The following is a 21,933-nucleotide window of genomic DNA, read 5'->3' on the forward strand; positions in this document are numbered from 1 at the left end:
CACTGCACTCATACACACACACTGCACTCACACACACACACACACACACACACACACACTGCAGTCATACACACACACACACTGCATTCATACACACACACACTGCACTCATACACACACACACTGCACTGATACACAGACACTGCATTCATTATATACACACACTGTAAATAAATATTCAATTAATATAATTTTTTTAGGATCTAGTTTTATTTAGAAATTTACCAGTAGCTGCTGCATTTCCCAGCCTAGTCTTATACTCGAGTCAATACGTTTTCCCAGCTTTTTGGGGTAAAATTAGGGGCTTCGGCTTATATTCGGGTCGGCTTATACTCGAGTATATACGGTATATATATATATATTTAACGCATTGCTAAACACAAATACACACACCAGTCAAGCCATAAGGCTTGCTTTTTTCACAGAAATTCACAGTGCTCTCACTACTGCAGGGGATTCTGGGTAGGCATATGCAAATGAGCTCAACAAGGTACCACATTCTTGATGTAGTGAGAGCACTGTTAAAGTGAGATTTCTGTGGGAAAAGCAAGTCTTATGGTTTGACTGGTGTGTATTTGTGTTAAGCAATGCATTAACTATCCACTTACTTCAAGTGGAAGGGGTTTTCATCCATACTTTTTTTCCCACCACAACTCTGTTACTTGCTATCAATACTCTAAGAGTTAATAGAAATGGTAAAAGGGAGAGTTCAATTGATGTGTGCCAAATAGCACAAGTTAATCTATGCGACGTTTTGACGGTTGATGTCATTCCGTTAACCATTTCACCATCTGACTGACTGTCAGTTCTAATTGCTTGAGAGAATTCAGGTGTCTGAACCAGTGAAAGGTTTAAACACACAGCGAAGATTACCACGCTATTATTCTGATGCTCTGAGCTCTTAAAAGTGACAGGCTAATCAAGATGCCTGCAACTCAAAGTGGTGTGGGTATGTGCTGAGTGACTCACACATTGCACTCCGAGTATGGTCTTATACCCTCCTCCCCGGTAACTTACAAAGATCTCCAAGATCATTGCCTCACCGATACTGCAATAGGCACGCTGATGTACATAGCTCCTTCCAGAGACGGATTAAGATTCCACTGAGCCCTCGGCAGGTTACCGATTTGGGGTCCCCTTTCATACTTCACAAAGTGAATGGGGCCAAGCAAATGAATGATTCTGGGGCCCCTGTCTAACCTCTAGGCAATAGACCGCTGCCTAATGTCGCCCAATGGTTAATCCTGCTCTGGTTTCTTCCCTTGCTTATTCTCTCCATAACAGCTGTAACTAGGGTTATCTCCCTTTAATCGGTTCCTGGACCACCTATTCTTGATGTAACAGTTTTAACTATAATCTCTCTGCTTAGAATTCCATGTTTCACCCATTCTTGCATTGCATCTGCTAGAACTACACAGATCTCTCTGTTTACGGCTCATCATCATGCTCTTTTTGCACCTCTCTCTGCATACTTAGACAGGTTTCTTAGACGCCTGTTGTTGTGCTTTTCCCAATGCGCTTCAACCAAGATTTTCTTGCAAACCTCCTGTTATTGCTGAACCGTTCTTCCTACACAGCTCTTCATCCTGCCACATTATGCATTCCTTCTCCCGTAAATGCACTGATCAGTTTTCCTTGCTCACTCTGTTCTTGCATAGCACTTACTACAACTGTACTCATTTTATTGCATGCAGCTCCTTACAAAGGCACGTTCCTGACCCTCTGATAGTATAGCAATAATCTACCTGCAGCCAAAACCATCTCCCTTGTCAGCTTGTTTTGTACAGTCCTCCCATCTGTAGCTTCACTTTTTCTGCACTGTTTCCTGTAAACATACACTGATCTAGATGCTTAAGATTCCACATGCTCTTGCACTTCTCAAAGATATAACTACAGTGTTCTAAGTGCACACAGCTCACAGCTTCTTACCCAGTCTGTTTATTAATATGAATCGTTCCCCATGAAAACTCGATCCTGGTCTTTTCATCTTCAGAAACTGTGTAGCTGATATGTCTCTCTAACTTCCATCATCAGTGTCCATTAACCCGGCAGGGTTCAAGATACTGCTTAAGTAGGGCTGTGATCAGGACCCGGCTTAACAAACAAATAAAGATATATAGAGGATTCTATCAATTTTAGAACCATCATTCACTTCCTCTCTTTGGCCAAGGTAAAATAAACTTTATCTCTAATCAGCTCTAAGAACTCATAGAGGCTAGCTAACTACAACACTCTACAATGTGGAATGAGGCCAAACCATGATACTGGTTAAAGAAAAGGGCAACGTATTGCATCGCCAAGTTGAAAGTAAGGCTATTTCCTTCATTCTATAAGGACTCTGCGCAGCTTTCAACACCCTGGAATGGCCATGACCATTCCACCATTCCACGACCATGGGATGTGAGTCAGACATGTAGAAGAAGTAGGATGGCTAAGGGTTAGCACTAAACTGGATCACCTCATTCATGGTCGACTGCAACCAAGCAATGAACATGGGTTACAAATCTGCCCTAGCCACTAAGGTAACATTTAGGGAGCAGCAGGGATCATCTCTTTTATCTGTAATGCGTTAACTTAAATATTAAGCCCCTCTCACGGATCTTCAGAGATAGAGACCTCATTCACCTGATAAAATCAGCTCTACATTGGAGACATATCATACCCATACCAAGCATTACTTAAGTACAGGCACAAAATGAGGTAAGGAATCCCTCCTTAAAATCAATGCTGATAAATCAGAATTAATAATCATCATAGTATGATCATGGTCAACTCACAGTGAGAGCAAGCAAACAGACCACGTATTGTAGTTAACCACCACCCTCACCATAAACCATCAACAGCAAATAAAGATTGTACGAGTGATATTTTTACGGTATATTCTCACTCAAATCTCACATATAATCAACCATTAAAATGGTGTGAAGGACATTGTGGATGATACACTCCATATATTTCTTGGATTCAAAAGGACCTTAAAACCATCAGAACATTGTTTCTACTTGGATTATAAATTATATGTTACCATGCAACATTTTGTCACCACTATAAATTATAAAGCGCAGCCCAGCTTGAATATTCACAGGAAAAGTATGACTACATCATGGGCAAACCTTTAGACACTACAATGGGCCATCCACCAAGCATTGTAGATAACTTGACATTTAAAAGGACACTATAGTCCTCAAAACAACTTTAGCTTAATTAAGCAGTGTTGGTGTATAAATCACACCTCTATACTCTTACTGCTCAATTCTTTACCGCTTAGGCTTTAAATCACTTTGTTTATGCAGCCCTAGTCACACCCCCCGCATGTGACTTGCGCAGTGTTACTAAACACTTCCTGTTAAATTAGATCTAATGTTTACACTTTCTTTATTGCACAGTCTGTTTAATTTAGAATGTATAATTTCCTGCTCTGTTAATAGCTTGCTAGACCTTCCAAGAACCACCCTGTCTGTAAATAAAGTTCAAATTACAGAGCATAAGGTAAAAGCGTCCAAAGTAAGTTAACATCTGCTTGAAAATTAAAAAATATTTTGTGCAGGCTGTGTCAGTCACAGCCATGGGAGGTGTGCCTAGGACTGCATAAACAGAAACACAAGTGATTTAACACCTAAATGGCAGAGAGATTGAGCAGTGAGACTGCACAAGCATGATATACACACCAAAAGTGCTTCATTAAGCTAAAGTTGTTTTGGTGACTATAGTATCACTTTAATAAATCTAAAAATGAGATCTTAATATAACCGGGTCCAGTTTTAGCACTGTATTCTTCAGTTACCATTCAAGCAGCCTTAACATACAAAGTTCAACTGTTATTGAATATCCTCCTAGAAGAATTATCAGATGTTTCACAAACGCACACACACACACTGGAAGCATCCCTTTATCAATCTCCAGTCAAGCTAAACATGCAACAAATGCTAATGGTTTTCGTAGTTTATGATCTATTTATGTTAAATGTTAAATAACCTTGTAACAATAATGTATTGTCTACACTTTTCACAACATGCTTGAAAACAAGAGACACCTCAATGTAGTCTTCCTGGTAAAATACTTTTTAAATCGATAAACAGATCATTCAAACTTCTCACCGTGGTCTACACACCACCACAGTGGACCATAACCTCTACAGGATACCCTCACCCTTCCTCTTCTTGCCCTCTTTCATCGTTTATCCTGCAAATAGCTTCTTACTCCACCTGTTCATGCTTTCCTTCCAGCTAGAAATTCAATGAGCCCCCTTAAAAACAGCACCTCCAACCTTTTATTCAAGAGTATGGGGGAGGGTCTTCTCATTATACACAATCATTATTGATTCTACGCACTAAAGCATCTCACTGTATTTATCATATCTAAAAATAATCGCACAGGATTACTTTTTAAGTTATGAATAAAAAGCAGTTACGATTAAATATTCAGTGTAAACTCTGGTCCTACATGATACAATAACAAACAAACAAGAAAACAGTCTGCATTATTTGTATCAGTTATCCTGGGCCAGACAGTAAGTTACAAAATAGCTTGTATGATCCTCCCGCATACAGGAATAATAAAGCAATAAAACACAAGCCGTTGCAGTGGCATATAAAGTAATGCTGAGTATGACTTGTAATGCTGGGATTTGAATGTTATATGTCCTCTACATAGTGTTGAGGTCTGCCAAAAGTTGTCTACAGCAGATTAGTGTGAGACATGCGTTATACATCCGATATTGACTAAAACATGTCTTCAATGAACATTGTCATAGTTCATGATATCCGACCACTTATTTATCCCATACTTTAAAAAAGCAGAATTTGGGGATTTTACTATCATAACTCCATCCCACTGACAACACCTGCTGTATAATTGGCACGTGATCTCGTTTTTCCTCTATAAAGCTAACCATCTATTTTCCGCAGTCGCAAATGAAAACTTTGCCTTGGCAATCAAGTGTCTATCTTCTTCATCACTCATGTTTTATTGATCTTTTTATATTTTTCTAGAATAGAGCAGAGAATGGGTAATATACAGACTAAGCTAAAATATTTCTCTCTTCAAATAAACAAGAAATATTACAGTAGCAGACTCTTATTGCAAAATCTAAATTAGCAATTACCCAGACTCAATACACAAGTGTACTTCTCAAAATCAGAACACGAGAAATTCATTGCAATATGTTTCTTAAGAAGATTAGATTTAACCCTCCCACTATCCAAGGAGTATGTTTTACACCTGGATACAATCTCGTCATCTACATTCCATCTGCAAAATGAAAAACCTTCATTCTATATCTACGTAAAGCAAATTTTTCTCCAAGAAACACTTCATGTGAACGAGGCTGCTAAGATGAGGTCACATAACTCCAAAGCCATCTCCAAGTAAACCCTATTTAGAATAATGACAACATACACCAACAAAAAATGTAAATAAAGAAATACAACCTATCTTAGGATGCACGGTATCTTAGGATAACGTACTTGAGAGAACTAAACAAATCTAGCAATTTTTAAATGTGTTCATTGAGTCTAATAGGACACTTTTTGGACAGTGAATTCCATATATGTATTATGCTTACTGTATAGACCTATTTCCCCTGCTGTAGATGAAATAGACGAAATCTAAGTTTCTCTAATTTCAAAGGATGGCGTTCTGTTCTTTGTACTGTCCCATCAATGAACAAACCACTTGTCAGCTCTTTGTATTAGCCCTCTCTCTATATGTTGTGCTGAATACTATGTGCATTAAGAGATACACTTGGAGAAGCCCTTTGTTTGGCAAAATGCACTGTGTGTCTTTTAATATTGTTTTTAAGCATTACAGTTTATTTGGCTTACACCTTTTTTATAGTGCAAGACCATTTATTGTACTTTTTATGCTTTTTATTATTTTGTATTTTGTTATGACACATTTAAAACTCTACTCTACATCCAATCCATGGCAAGGATTTCATTCAGGAAACTCTACTCAACATTATATCAATCTCTTGAGCGGTGTTACTGCTCTATTAAATGTGAGTAAATTACCATTTATATTTTTTACCTGTTTTCGTTATTCTCTCAGTAGGCACTTTTGTTTGCTTTTTATGTTTTACTTTTTTATATTCATCTGGATGCTGTGAGTCTTAACCCTAAAGAGCTATATATCCACTACTGGGTATTATACCTCTGTACACAGTTTAACTCAGAGCTGGTCTAGCTCTAACAAATGTGAGTGCGATCCCACATATTCTTGTTGTGTGTCCTACACTAAGTTTTTGACTATCAGCACTATTATTATTTATTTTCTGTTTTGTTACATATACTCCTCACCAACTAAAGCCTAGACGATTCCAAGCCAGAATTTTTGAAATCATTGTTTTATTGGACTTAATGTACACAGTATTCAGCGCAACCTGTTTTTTGTGTTTTGCATTGTTTTTCTTCTTGTCAGTAAGGTGTTGTGGATATTCCTTACATTCAGTGTTTGCAATGTATTTCACTGTTTACATTACCGTAATTGATTTTTTAGCTCTTATCCTGTCTTTTGTATTTGCTCTCTCTAAATGTATTTAGAATGTTATCATATCCCTTGTTCCAGTGCAAACAACTACTTTACTAGCCTCCCTTCAAAACTGTAATCATAATACAAAACCTTTTATTAATTCTACAGCCCCGATTGCCTTTTTAATCTAATTTTTAAAATATTTTCCAATAGCAGACTGTCATAGCATATCAAGTATATGGATTGTCTTTGATTTCGATAGATACAAATTTACTTATGGCAATAACATCTTCAAAGCTGTTGATCTCAATAATGGTATTATGCACAGGTATTTTTTGTGTGTACAGTTCTTTCAAATGTTTATCATTTAATGTGTTTACAAAAATAAACACTCATCAAACAAGTTGAAAGTTTAATTTTATTCCCCAAAAGGTCTTTGTCTAAGTTGAGTCTTATCTGACATTCCAATCCCCATGCACCAATTTGTCAACTACCCCTCTGCCAAATACTTACTTTTGTGTCAAACGGTGACAAATGGCTATCAACAAACCCTGCAAGATCCTTAATAAACACAACCAAATCTCCAGAGCATACTATATCCACCACTTTTGCCCAATCTAAGAATTTTCAAACAAAAATGCTACATACTCCACCTTTAAGCAAATTTGTAAGAATGTTCCTCAAGGCAATCTCTTACAGCCTTTAGAGCAAACCATATCAAATGCTTGAGTAAAATGTAAAGGAATCACATCTACCAAAACACTCTGATCTAAAGTTTACGCCCCTCTTTATAAGAAGCAATTAAGTTAGTATGTTAGGATCTGTCCTTCCTAAAACAATGATATTAATTGTATTGTTATTCTAAACCCATTCCTGAAATGCATCTCTTAATTGCCCTTCAAATTACTTTCACAACACACTTGTCAAACACACAGGTCTATTGTGTACCAGTCAGTCCCTGGCGTGCATTCTATCTTAACTTTTTTTAATTGCTTTTGCACTTTGATATGTAATCCAGTAGAATGTCCGATGTGACATTTTTGGAAAATTAACTGACAAACATAAAGTCACTAATTCTTCCTTGATACTTACAAAAAAAAATACTGATCATGTATGCCATCTCTTGATCATCACAAATTGACATTAATTGGCTAAATTCTCATTGAAAAGCAAACGTCTGCTAAGATAATCTAATCCATTGATTTCTGCTATTTGTGGTACCAATAGTTCTCTTTTTTCTTTTACTATATATTTATACCTCTCAATTTTGTTGTGTTTGTATTGTTTGTTCACGGACAAGGAAGCTATATCTCTTTAATAGGGGTGAAAAAAAAATCAATAAAATAATAAATTCAGTTTGACAGACCTCCCTATCATTTTGGATCTAGTATGCATGAATGCCCCGGTTAGACCACGGTACCAGCATTAGCATTGGTTATTGACAGCGGATGCTTCTGATAGATAATGGATTGTTTTGCTTTTTGTATCAGTTGTCGCAGCAATAGATACTATAGGGCGAATCTGTCTCTGGGTGAATTTAAACAACATGTCTCTGTTATTTGCATTTGTCAGCTAATATTTTAGCATATGTTTGACATTCAAACAGAAAAATGTGGTTAGAATTTTAATTTATTTATTTTTTTACCGAGGGAGGTCTGTTAGATTCCTATTATTAGCGTGACTGTAAAATTTACTAAGTTACACTATGCAAGAGTGTGAGATGTCACCATTATTAGCATGACTTTAACATTTACTAAGTTACACTATGCAAGAGTGTGCGATATCGTGTGTAAAAAGCTTTTTTCACTATGTCTTTCTTTACCATCAATCCTTCCTAATATAGGCTCTTGTTACAAAAGCAAAATGTATTTTTTAAAAAAAATAGGCTTAAATAACAGCACTGTAGTATTATCACTGCGCGAATAATGAGGCCAGAAGGATCATCTGATGTCATCACACAACATGACATCATAATCAGCATCTGTGATTGGTCATTGACAGGATATGTTTGGTGCCACAACTTAGAGATGCAAAAAAAAAAAAAAAAGAGAGAGAAAACTACAGTCCAAAAAAATCTGATATATGTGGCATTCATTTTTAATTTGTGTCTAAAGTAAATGCATAATAAATGCATTTACATTAAATGATAAATGCATAAATTACAATCATACATTTGACGAGAATATAACTGTACACTTGCTGTTATAACTGCGTGATGATCTTGCATCCCAAGTGTCACTTCATTACGGATTTAAAATACTTTGTTTAACGCATAAATTGATAGTGCGTAAAAAAATATCTCTGAGACAAAGTAATGTATTTCACAAAATGGAAACAGGTCAAGGAAACAAATCTCAATTAGGAGGAAGGGGAGAAGATATATGAATGTTCACAGAGGTTTGTACACTAAACTCCAAATTGTAGAAAATTGAAAACAATAAAAAAAAAAATAGGTGATTTGGAAAATTCTCCAGTGCAGTTCTGCAAATAAACCACTATAATCACCATTAAGTTAACTCACTAAACTGGAGAGTAAAAATGGGTCGCAAGAGAATACGGAGAACAGGCAGCAGCTGAAATAGCCTGCCCTTCGGTCGGTCCCCGCTCAGTTCTCAAGCTGTTTTTTGCTCATCTTGTGCCATTACAGAGAGAACTTCTCTGAAACATATCAGACTGGTCCCACCCATACGGGCAGTCCAGATCCGAAATGCCAGCAAGTTCCCTCTGCACGAGAGACACAGCAACCCCAGATGATCGTTTCAGCCTTGTTAGGCATCATCAGTGAGGCATAGCTGATATCTCCCTAGGCACCGTGAGCAAGGGGTCCACGTCTGGATTATCCCTTTAAACTTGTGGAGAGTAAAAATGGGTCGCAAGAGAATACTGAGAACGGGCAGTAGCTGAAATAGCCTGCCCTTCGGTCGGTCCCCGCTCCGTTCTCAAGCTGTTTTTTTGCTCATCTTGTGCCATTACAGAGAGAACTTCTCTAAAACATATCAGACTGGTCCCACCCATACGGGCAGTCCAGATCCGAAATGCCAGCAAGTTCCCTCTGCACGAGAGACACAGAAACCCCAGACAATCGTTTCAGCCTTGTTAGGCATCATCAGTGAGGCATAGCTGATATCTCCCTAGGCACCGTGAGCAAGGGGTCCACGTCTGGATTATCCCTTTAAACTTGTGGAGAGTAAAAATGGGTCGCAAGAGAATACTGAGAACGGGCAGCAGCTGAAATAGCCTGCCCTTCGGTCGGTCCCCGCTCAGTTCTCAAGCTGTTTTTTGCTCATCTTGTGCCATTACAGAGAGAACTTCTCTGAAACACATAAGACTGGTCCCACCCATACGGGCAGTCCAGATCCAAAATGCCAGCAAGTTCCCTCTGCACGAGAGACACAGCAACCCCAGACGATCGTTTCAGCCTTGTTAGACATCATCAGTGAGGTATAGCTGATATCTCCCTAGGCACCGTGAGCAAGGGGTCCACGTCTGGATTATCCCTTTAAACTTGTGGAGAGTAAAAATGGGTCGCAAGAGAATACTGAGAACGGGCAGCAGCTGAAATAGCCTGCCCTTCGGTCAGTCCCCGCTCAGTTCTCAAGCTGTTTTTTGCTCATCTCGTGCCATTACAGAGAGAACTTCTCTGAAACATATCAGACTGGTCCCACCCATACGGGCAGTCCAGATCCGAAATGCCAGCAAGTTCCCTCTGCACGAGAGACACAGCAACCCCAGACGATCGTTTCAGCCTTGTTAGGCATCATCAGTGAGGCATAGCTGATATCTCCTTAGGCACCGTGAGCAAGGGGTCCACGTCTGGATTATCCCTTCTCTTGCGACTTGTTTTTTTGCTCTCCTTAAGCTTAAAGGGTAATCCAGACGTGGACCCCTTGCTCACGGTGCCTAGAGCGATATCAGCTATGCCTCACTGATGATGCCTAACAAGGCTAAAACGATCGTCTGGGGTTGCTGTGTCTCTCGTGCAGAGAGAGCCGGCCTGTATTTTGGATCTGTTTCTGCCCTTTTGGGTGGAATCAGTCTAAGATGCATGGTCTGGTTTTCTTTGTAATGGCACAAGATGAGCTAAAACCAGCTTGAGAACTGAGCGGGGATCCACCGAAGGGCAGGCTAATTGAGCTGTTGTCCGTCCTCAGCACTCTTGATTATTTTGGTGTGAAATTTGCCCTGTTGAAGTCCAGACAATTTACAGTGAAGTGGTCTGGGTTGGGTACAGATGGTTCTTTAGTTTTAATCCTGAAAATGTAAAACTTTACCATTTGACAGCCACTAGAGGCGCTTCTGCTTTGAGAACAGAGTCAAACTCAGCTCTCACAAATAACCTAAATTTCATTGGACGATTGAGCAATGGCCGCGCATGCTACGAGAAGCGTTGGAGTGACGTCACGGGGGCTCGTTGAGTGGCTGCAGGGACTCGATCTTGATGTGAGAAAAAAAGGTAATACCCTTTAGTGCAGGTTTTATTTAAATTTAGGGGATCCTGCATCTAAATAAAGAGGAAAACACTTTAGTGTTAAGAATACAGTTTTGTATTTTCCTTTTAGAAACCAATTATACAGTTCTAGCTCACTGGCATCTGTATGCAGTTAAAGGGACACTCCAGGCACCCAGATCACTTCTGCCCATTGGAGTGGTCTGGGTGCCAACTCCCATCACCCTTAACCCTGCAAGGGTTAAGTCCTCCTCTAGTGACTGTCTATGTTCTTAGTACACAAAAAGTGTTTTAAACGAGGCTGGACGTCCTCATGCTCTGCATGAGGACCTCCAGCATCGCTGCAATCCTCATAGGAAAGCATTGAATAATTGCAGTGCATTCGTATTAGGTCTCCCCGCCGGCTGACGTTGGTGAGGGAGGAGCATGGGCGGAGCCTGACCCAGCGCCAAGGGACATCGGCGCTCATGGGATGAGGGGTGGGAGGGATATGTTTTCCTGGCACTGGAGAGTCCCTTTAAACATCATCACAGACTTGAATGTATTTCCATTATATTCCAAAGGCCACGGAAGCAGAGGTTCCTATCCACATACAGGGTGGCGATTTCACCTTTATCAGGCAAGTTTTAACTCTCTGGATCAGAACTGGAACACTAAACTTGAGGATGACATATAACATAACTTCTGGACTGCCTTAGTAATGGCTCTTACATTAACTCCAAACTTGCTAACCCCTCTGGCTATAGTGACACTTTTGGGGTGTATTCACTAATTGTAAATTTAGAGAAACTATTAAGGAAATCACAAATCAGAATAACCACAATAGAAAAATATTGGAATTTAAGAATTTTTCATCAATTTTACGCAATTCTCAGTTTTTTACAGAATACGCGTATTTATGTGTATCTCTCATTTGTTATGATTTCTAGAAAAAAAGTTGGTGTCTTCTGATCAACTTACATATTTACTTGAATCTAATGCGCCATTGCATGTAATGCGCATTAAAATTCTGAAACCTGGAAGCTGAAAATTTTTTTTGCTGGCAAATGTAATGCGCACTTGTACAAGAAGATACTACTATACAACATATAGGTCGATAAGGTAGAACCGCCCTCTGACCTGGACAGAATTTGCCCGTGGGGAATTCGCCAGAATGAAATTCGCATTCGCATTGCGACAAAGATGCGAGGTACAGCTTTACTGTACACAGAAACCAAGTCTCGCATTCCTGTCACAGCAATGCTAATGCAAATTTTGTGAACTTTGCCCTGGTAAATTTGCGTTGAATGCCCGTCGTATCTAATGCGCCGATCGTACTCAAATCTAATACGCCATTGAACCGAATAACATTTATATTTTTGAGACTTTATTTTGCCAATAAAGGTAAGCATTAGATTTCAGTAAATACAGTATTTACAAATATGATCTCCATAGATTGAATATAACCAGACAACACCATGCCTCACTCAGTTGATCAGTTCTTTCTCAGTGAACGTTGAAATCTCTCCCCCCTTATAAGCACCAGGTACTCAGGTAGTTAGATTGAGAATCATTGTGTGCAACTACCTCTCCCTCATTGTTCACTCTTTGATCATTTATCACAGGAATCTCTCTGAAGACACAATATGTTATCTCTAACAACATATGGCTTTCTGTGTGTCTGATATATGTCAGGTGTATAATTTGCCTTTTCCAATTCAAAATGTGTAGAAGTATTCTTCAACATTTGCAGAAATGAAACACAACAAAATAGAGAGAAAAATGCTCATAAAAAAGACACTAAGCTATGAATATACGTCAGATCTGCTGCTTTTGCAAACATCAGAAAATGTTTCACTCAGCAATAGAAATCCTGATTCTCGCTATGATTTCAAAGGAAAATCTGTATTTTTCCTATAAACATTTATAAAATGTTAATGGGGGAATCTGTCAACAGAGCCTTTAGGCTTATATATAGATCCAAAAACCACAAAGCAGTATCAGATCTTAAAGGCTTTAAAAAAAATAAAAATAATAATATAGAATCTAATAATTTAGAATCTCCGAACGTCTCTATGTGCAGAGTTTATGTTTGGGGGTAAGAATCAGGGATCTCCCAGCAGAGAGACCGCCCCATCGTCAGGTGGTGACTTGATAAGGATGATTTTCCATAACCTTATTATCAACAGCAATTCTGTCCAACAAGGACTGCAGTGATAGGCTGACAGCGATACAAGAAAAAAGGTTGCGGGGTGTAGGTTAGAGAACCCCTTTAAATATTGTATCTACAATTACAGACTTATACTAAGTCTGATTATTACTCAGGTGATTACAGTAACATTATATAGTACAACAATATATAGAGGCACAGCAATCTTGAGATAAGATGGACTTTCTGTTGTGAATATTGCAGACATTTTACAAAATAAGCAACCACATATTTGCTATTTAGTCCCTGTGATTTTTTGTTTGCATTATAAAATACGCTTCTTTCTGAAGTTGAATACAGATCAGATCAATATCCCTTCGAAGAGTATGCATTCTTCCACGAACCTGTACATTTAAATAGGGTTCATGGAATTTAAAACAAATATTTAGATGCGCTTTATGGGCTTTTGTTTTTTACATTATAGAATTTATGTATCAATGTATCTTGTGCTCTATTTTATTTTATAATACCCCACCCCGCACACTGCTCTTTATCAAATATAAAGGAAATAGATTGGATTTATCCCATTACATTTTCTATAGCACTCTTACTTTTACAACAAAATATTACCAAACATCTCATATTAATTAACCAGTGAGCTATGTTAGTATTATTTTTTTATTAAAAAAGCATGCATTATGTGCATTAAAATGAGTGCAACTAATGAATATTAGGTATTAAACACAGACCACGCATTTCACCTGCTATTAGTTTTTCTAAAACAAAACAAACACACAATGTTATTCACTAGAGTGTGATTGGTTGGACATTTACAGAGTTATTCCCTCAAGTGAATTCAATGTGTTCAATGTGAATTTCAAACTTCAGGCCAAAAAAGACAAACTGGAAGAATTCGGTTAAAATCTGAAATTCACTTTGAATTTGGTCAAATTTTAGACCAAGATAGCCAAACTAAAAGCATAGCTGACTTTGAGATGTTTTCCAATTTGGAAAATTTGGCCTAGAATTTGAAGTTAACTTTGAATTCACTAAGAATTTCTGATAAATGACACTTTTGTAAAATATTCTCACATGTGATAGATCTGCTTTAAATCTGTTCTAGGATCTAGGCCTATACTGTTGCAAGCGTATAGTACTTCTCTAATTAACACGTAATTAAATAATTAAAAGAACACTCCAGGGATGATTTACACCTACTTTTCTTTAATACATTATTAAGACACTATTAATCCCTGGATGCTTTTGCCACATCTTTCTCAACCAAGGTATGGCTGAGATTTCAAAGCTAATCCTGGCTCTCCAATAGTTTGGTTAGGAAAATTTAAAGGATTACTAAAGGCACACAGACAACTTCATCTTAATGAAATGGTCTGGGTGAAGTGGCCATGGCTTTTTACCCTGCAATGTTAAAAAAATGTAAGGACAAAATAGTCTAACTGCACAAGTTCTCCCAGTCAGTCATGATTTCAGATTGGCTACTTTGGCCTTAAATGTGAAATTCACTTTGGCTTCACCTTCAATTCTCACTTTAGTAAAAAACTCTGATTGTTGTTTTTCTTAGAACACACCTATAGGGGCTGTCTTCCTGACAACCACTAGAGACACTCCCCTGTGAGAACTAAGTCAGACTCAGTTTTCAATCAAATAATTTTTTCATAGAAATCACGTGATTGGACAGAATGGCAATCTACCGTGCATGCGCACTAGACTTCCAATGCTTCGCTGATGTCATCAATCTTGAAGATCTCAGCCAGGGAGGCGGAGTGGCAGCGCGTAGACAAGAGTGGCAAGGGTTGAAATTTAAGTCAAAAGTCTTTTTTATTACAAATGGGAGGAAGCAGGTCACTTACATAGCTATTATTAGAAGGGTTCAGAATGATACACGACAGGTAGAGCTAAAATCCAAAACATGTCACGTTGTTTTTTTGCAAATAAGTAAAAAAAACAATAAAATAACCAAGATTATTTATTTCCCAACAATTCTTTATCATCGCGATGGCAACGATTTTTCAGCCCAAGTGTCCAATCTTCTGTAGAAGCAAGTAATCAATCAACGAATGCCCAATAAATAAAGTTCTTTCTCCAGCATTATCCTTTCTACCTATCTGCAGCTAGATGTTGCTGATATCAGCTCTAACTATGGCAGTTTACCTGGTGGTACCATAATGCATTAAGATGCAACAGTTACCAAGCCTCAATGATTTATGGCCACATTGTATTCAGACAGTGAATTGCCTTTCGGAAGCCTCTCAGATCCACCACGGACACATGTGCTATCAGTTCATCACTACTGATCTATGATCTGCATTCGCAGACCTGGAGAGTCACTTTGTGTGCCAGTGAGAAATGTGCTACTGTATTGATATAAAAAACAAACATACAAACTAATAAAACACAATGCTTTTCTGTTGATCTGAAGGACAGAAGATGAACACCGTTGGACCAAGACCATAGTAACGGACTACTGCTACTTTAACCCCTTAAGGACCAAACTTCTGGAATAAAAGGGAATCATGACATGTCACACATGTCATGTGTCGTTAAGGGGTTAATCAAGGTGACTAAAATTCCAAACATTTAGGTTAATGAATGTCTTGGACCCTGAAGAAGACTGGCTCTGAGATCTGATGCCCAGCTTCTTACCTGGGACTTTTCCTGCACGGTATCTTCCATCTGTGGAGTTCCTCCAATGTTCTTCCAACGATCACTTCCCATGTTCTGCCAACACAACAGGATAAAAAAAAAATATATCACCATACTGATCACCATACTGAGCGTTCAGAAATACAGTGTTTATTGAAAGACAATTATGTTGAAGATAATGTAGGAAAATAATATAAACCATAGCAGCCACACAGGTTATATGTCATCAGTTAGTATTATCATAATGATGTCCTATTTATCCATTCATCCATCCCTCCCTTTCTCCATCCATCCATCCATCCCTCTCTCCGTCCATCCATCCATCCCTCTCTCTCTCTCTCCATCCATCCATCCATCCCTCTCTCCATCCATCCATCCCTTTCTCCATCCATCCATCCTTCCATCCCTCTCTCCGTCCATCCATCCATCGCTCCATCCATCCATCTCTCCATCCATCCATCCATCTCTCCATCCATCCATCCCTCTCTCCATCCATCCCTCTCTCCATCCATCCATCCCTCTCTCCTTCCATCCACGTATCCCTCTGTTCCTCTATTTATCCATCCATCCAGGTTTAATATTCTGTCTAACAATTATCCTTACAGTTTATAGATTCGAGCAGCCGAGGAGCCATAGCGCCTACAAAGAATGTTGCATTTAGTACCGAAGTTATTAAAATATTTCATATAGAACTCTTAGATTCCTGCTAAATCTCTGCTTCACTCTTTCTTCATAGATCTTCTTGCAAATATATATATATCGCAAATATATATATATATACACACACACACACAAGTCCAAACTTTTGCACTCCAACAGAGAAAAAAATAAAAATACTCGGTGCCCCGTCACAAATTCATAAATATTCACAATAATACCGGCACTCCAAGGGTTTTTATTCAGGTAAGTTCTTTATTTGACGAATATTTCAGACTTGCTGGAATTCGTCAAATAAAGATCGTACCTGAATGAAAACCTTGGAGTGGCGGTATTTTTGTAGAAATATATATATATATATATATATATATATATATATATATATATACACACACGCACGCATTTCCTTTGTAGAAAACCAAACAAAAAAATAAATAAAATAAACCGCCTATTTTATCCAGAATCCAGTGTATGAATACATTAGTGCTAGTTTATGGAGCATTTACACGCTGCAAATAAATAGCATATCATATTTGCAAGCCATAAGCATCCTCACTAATGACTTATTTTATACCATGACTACAGAAGCATAAACAAGCATTCTAAATACAAACACGTACCATATCCCTTTATGATTAAATACAATGCACTGTCTGTATATATGGAACCCTGTGATACTGTATAAACCATAATTACTGTAAATCAGCACTTTCTGCCTATAGGGGGTTAAAGCTGCCCTCCCCTCAAAATTCCAAGCGCCTCCAACTACATCTATCCCAAACCCGAACGGCTTGCCAAATGTGGTTCTAATCACCCGGCTCACTTCTAATAACACATAATAACGCAGAATGTTTCTGTAATATTTAATGATTATTGCCGATATCTTCACGCAGTGATGAAATATTGATGAAATACAAAAAAAATATCTTTATACACACACATATGTGTGTGTAAATATATATATACGTGTGTGTGTGTGTAAAGAAATATATATGTGTGCGCGTGTGCCTAACGCAACTTTGTGTGTGTGTGTGTGTGTGTGTAAATATATATGTGTGTTTGTCTATTATATATATATATATATATATATATATATGTTCTAATTCCATTCCATTTCAAAATCCATCACCTTTTTATTATCACCCATGTATTAAATATTGTCCCACACATACTGCCTGTTTCTACTTAATCAGATGCACCCAGCAATACAAAGCAATATATATCACCAGATCAATATAAATGACTTCAACGCAACATATACCACAGTAATCAAAACATGCAGTCAATATGGAATTTTACAGGATGCCATATATCTTCACTAATCACAGACACCATATTTTCAATACACTGAGGTAGCACATACTGTACATCACAGTAACATAGTATTTGTGAGTTGCCTGCCTAACAAACAGCACAAATCTAACAGACAGGACATACAAAAATCCAATACACATGTTAAGCCATCCTGGCAGTCAGTAATAGATATTCTGTATATGTGGGGACTGCATGCTGAGACCATGCATGATGATCTAAATTAAGAAGATAGAGATGGATAGATTAGAATATGATAGATAGATAGATTAGATTATGCTAGATAGATTAGAATATGATAGATAGATAAATAGATTAGAATATGATAGATAGATAGATAGATAGGTAGATGATACAGAATGACAGATATGTGGATACATTGACAGGTAAGTGTTTAGAGAGATACTTCTAGATACCTAGCTACAGATAGATAGATGGATAGATAGATAGATAGATAGCTACACACTGTGTGGATACATTACAGATATACATTTAAACTGACAGGTAACCAGTTACTGACAGATGAAAGGTGTGTTAAATAGATAGCTAGCTGTAGATAGACAGTTGGCATTTAAGTTATAGCCAATTAGCTATAGGTGGGTGAAAGGTAATTAATCGATCCATTGATATCTAGCTATAGGGAGAGGGTAGAAAAGAGAGATTGATAGCTAGATAGCTGTAGGATATGAAACATAGATGGATGTATAGCCAGCCATAGATAGATGACAGATTGATACTAAGTTATGAATTGACAGATGATGGTACACAGATACTAAATGAATGATTAGCTTCCAATACACAGATGCTGGATGGATAGGAGACAGACTTTAATTCTCAGTCTCTGGGACTCACCTGACTCTCTCATGCTCCTGTGGAGAGCTCCTGTGACTCTAACTCTGGGATTTGCAATTGAAATTAATTAGAAAAAAAATATATAATAAAAAAAAAATTCAAAAAATTGTGTGTTATCAGATGGGACAGCCCTGGTCAGTTATGTTCAATATCCATGTCCATTCCTCCACCCTGACAGACCCCTGTTCTCCATCCTTTAAATCTTCCCCTCTCTGTCCTACATCTAAAGCCTGCTGTCCAACCTGCTTCTTTTATTCTCAATATTTTTTTGTTCCGTGGTAATATTAACACACCTATATCCTCCTGCCCCAACTTCTGTCTTTTTTTTTTTTTTTGCTCCTATTTAATCTGCCTAAAGCAACCTCAGCTGTTAATTCACAAATCTTTAATCTGCTTTTCTCTACAAGTCTAATGAGCAGAATTCAGAGCTCCCTTCCAGCTCTGCAGCCCCCACAGATCTGCTGTGCTACAGAAACTCATATACAGCCTTGCTCCCCCCTAAGCACAACTATGCTGCATATGCAAAGAGAAGGGAAAGCAAAAAAAAAAAAGGTCTGCATTTTATTCCACACAGACACCAGCGGTGGAGTGACAGGGAGAGAGCAGGAGGGATGCAGAGGGAGAGAGAGAGAGTCATAATTATTCAGGAGTAACAGAGACATGAAGCCACCTACCTTCTTAAATAGACTGTGAAGATAGAGACATGCAGAGAGATGTCTCCATCACTCCATCTCAGCCTGTCCCAGTCAGGGTTCTGCTTTTTCTGAAAAGATGTCTTTTGGAAAAGGCAGCAAAGAATTGGTAGGGGGCAGTGCTGGGATGAGTAAGTAGCTTGAGAGAGAGAGAGGGAGAGAGCGAAAAAAGGTCTCATAGAATTGTCAATTACAATGATATTAGAGAAGTCATCTGTTTTCATAGCACCCCACTGTCCTATTTTAAAATGGAATCCCTGACTCCTGTTTGTTGCCCCTGGATTCTTAGAAGAACCCTCTCTATTGGGCAGTGGAGTCTTTGTTGCAATGCTAGTTTTTATGACTGGAAATGGTTGTACTATTAAAGGTAAAGTATACGCTTAGTAAAGAAAATAAACATAAAAGTGAGACTTAATGCTTCTGGGGTGAGCAATGAGTTGCCAAAGGGTAAGAATGAAGTGCTTTTTTTCCGCCGCCATTTTTCTTGATGTATTCATTTGCAATCTTTTCATACATTGTGTGGCAATATTGTTGAAATAATGGTGCGTAGAACATCTATTTTTAGTTTGGTAGCAGGCCTTAAAAGAAAGCAACTTTGCTGTAACCTTGAATGTTAATACAGTAGATCAGAAGCCACACAATAATGTAATAACCCATCACAATCGCAGTTATTTCATTAACAGAGAGAGGGAAATTGATCAGAGAAACGTGTATTTTTAGGCCGTAATAGCCAAATTGTAAATAATCTCAGATACAGATGTTTTTGTTTTTTTCCGGTTTGGCTAATTTTTGCCTAAAGTTTGCAAGATAATTAATTACCTGAAATCCTAGTTAAAGAGATAACATGGTGGCCTAAGGACTGACCGCTAACCTTTAGCACTGCAACTGTTTTCAACAACATATCCCATGATGCTCAAATCCCATGATGTCAAATTGATGGTTGAACAATATGGGATACATTAGTTGCAAAAGCTGTAGCTCTGTTGTATAATTTTTGTCTTTGTAACGGAACACTATGTCCTGGTGCTCTCCACAATGTAAGTAGTCAAACCATTTTTTAACAGTTTGACTTTTTGCAAAGTACTCCTGGCACCTCTGCCACGCTCCACTGCAAGTGCTGTTGAACTAGAAGTTCCCAAGCAGGACCTGCAGTGCAGGGCTTAGCTTATTGGCTAAAAGTGTAAGCAGATTGCTCTCAGTCAATGAGCAAGGCCGTGAGTGTTCCTTTAAATGAGAGTCAACGCACTTCCCCTTTAAATGCGAAGTCATTTTTTTATGTAGGAATTATGGGGGGGATTCACTAAGCAGTTTGTAGGGTTATTCAGTAAAGTGAGAATTCAAAGTGCATTAAAAAATAAAAAATCAAGTAGGCAAACTAAAAAAATAACAAAATTTTTCCAGTTCAGTTATTTTGATCTTAAATTTAATATTCACTTTAAATTCTTACTTACAAATTACAACATTTAAAAGTAGTTAAATCTTTATTTTGGAATTATTTCTATGCAGTACAAACGCTTTTATATGCCATCACCACAATTCACAGTTTAGTAAATAAACCAGTAGGTACCACTACACGGTCTGCATTATTAAAAGGTTTAAACAGTATTGCTGCAGCGGATATTCCTTAGTAGTAAGCGTAATCAGATTTCCATTAAAACTATGTTGCGTTTAGGTCTCCCATGTGATCGTATCGTAGATTTGACTGGTCGGGATATGCCCTGTTAATCCTGAGTTTGCAATGTCAGTCTCCATTAACACGTAGCTTCTCAAAGCCGGTTCTTCTCAACGTTCACGTTTTGACAGTCTCCTGTGATGACAGAGATTGTTATCAGGGAATCCACCGGTGCTCGTGTTAAATGATCTCTAATACTTGCTATGGTTAAACGTGAGGACTCACTTTGAAAAACGACAAAGCAATATGGTAATCAGACAACCGCCTTACGGACGTGACAGGGTCAGTTTGTGCTGGAGGTGGCCTCCATTTTATAATGCTTTTTAACCCCTTAAGGACACATGACATGTGTGACATGTCATGATTCCCTTTTATTCCTGAAGTTTGGTCCTTAAGGGGTTAAAAAAACATGAAATTAATAAGTACACTGTAAAAATCAATCAAAGTGCCATGCATTTGTTTTAAATGTCCTCATATTTGCAACTTCCTGCAAATTTTCATCTTTGTGCCGTGAAGCTTCTTCCTGCTAGGAAGTGGCGGGAACATATGAGCCAATCACAGCCCTCCTACAGTTTTTAATTGGAACGTTGAGCATATCCCATAAACCTCTATTCAGAACTCTACGACAGAGCTTCACAGAGAAGGTGACACTTTGGACAAAATGTACTTGCCAAACAATTTCTTCTCCAACTAAGTTGGAGGGAAGCCTTGCTGATGTATTTCGAGGTGTATTTAAAGCTGCAGCATTTTCATATTTTACAAACCACTGCAGTTATAAGCCACAAACAAAACAATGTGGAAAAAAGAGGCGGCCGGTCCTCTGTCGGAACCTGTCTTGGGTCTCATCTGGGCCTGCTCCCCTCCACCCCCCCCGCCTTTGGACCGGTCACCACTGTCGTGCTTATTGGACTGATTACCCGGTCCATCCCTATGCAGTACGCGCCTGAAGCTTAAGGCCTACTCAAAAATGGCCACCGTTACGCTCAATGCCTGGAACCCTGCACACCCGCAACTGATAAACTGAGTGGACCTGTACCTACAG

General features: G+C 38.3%; 1 protein-coding gene across 2 annotated transcripts in view; it reads right to left on the reverse strand.

Annotated features, from left to right (window-relative positions):
- Positions 1-19,278, reverse strand: part of FIBCD1 (fibrinogen C domain containing 1) — a 123,341-nt gene extending 104,063 nt beyond the window's left edge. Inside the window, exons 1-2 of one of the 2 annotated variants that reach the window (XM_063432446.1) lie at positions 19,202-19,278; positions 15,708-15,782 (exon numbers count right to left, since the gene is read on the reverse strand). In XM_063432446.1, the coding sequence (XP_063288516.1) occupies positions 15,708-15,779 (72 nt within the window). In that variant the 5' untranslated portion in view covers positions 15,780-15,782; positions 19,202-19,278. Of the gene's footprint in view, positions 1-15,707; positions 15,783-18,527; positions 18,577-19,201 lie in introns of those variants that run through there. The other variant, XM_063432447.1, reaches the window with a different exon arrangement.
- Positions 19,279-21,933: the final 2,655 nt, after the last annotated feature.

The sequence above is a fragment of the Pelobates fuscus genome, chromosome 9 (genome assembly GCF_036172605.1).
Source record: "Pelobates fuscus isolate aPelFus1 chromosome 9, aPelFus1.pri, whole genome shotgun sequence".
Lineage (NCBI taxonomy): Eukaryota > Metazoa > Chordata > Amphibia > Anura > Pelobatidae > Pelobates > Pelobates fuscus.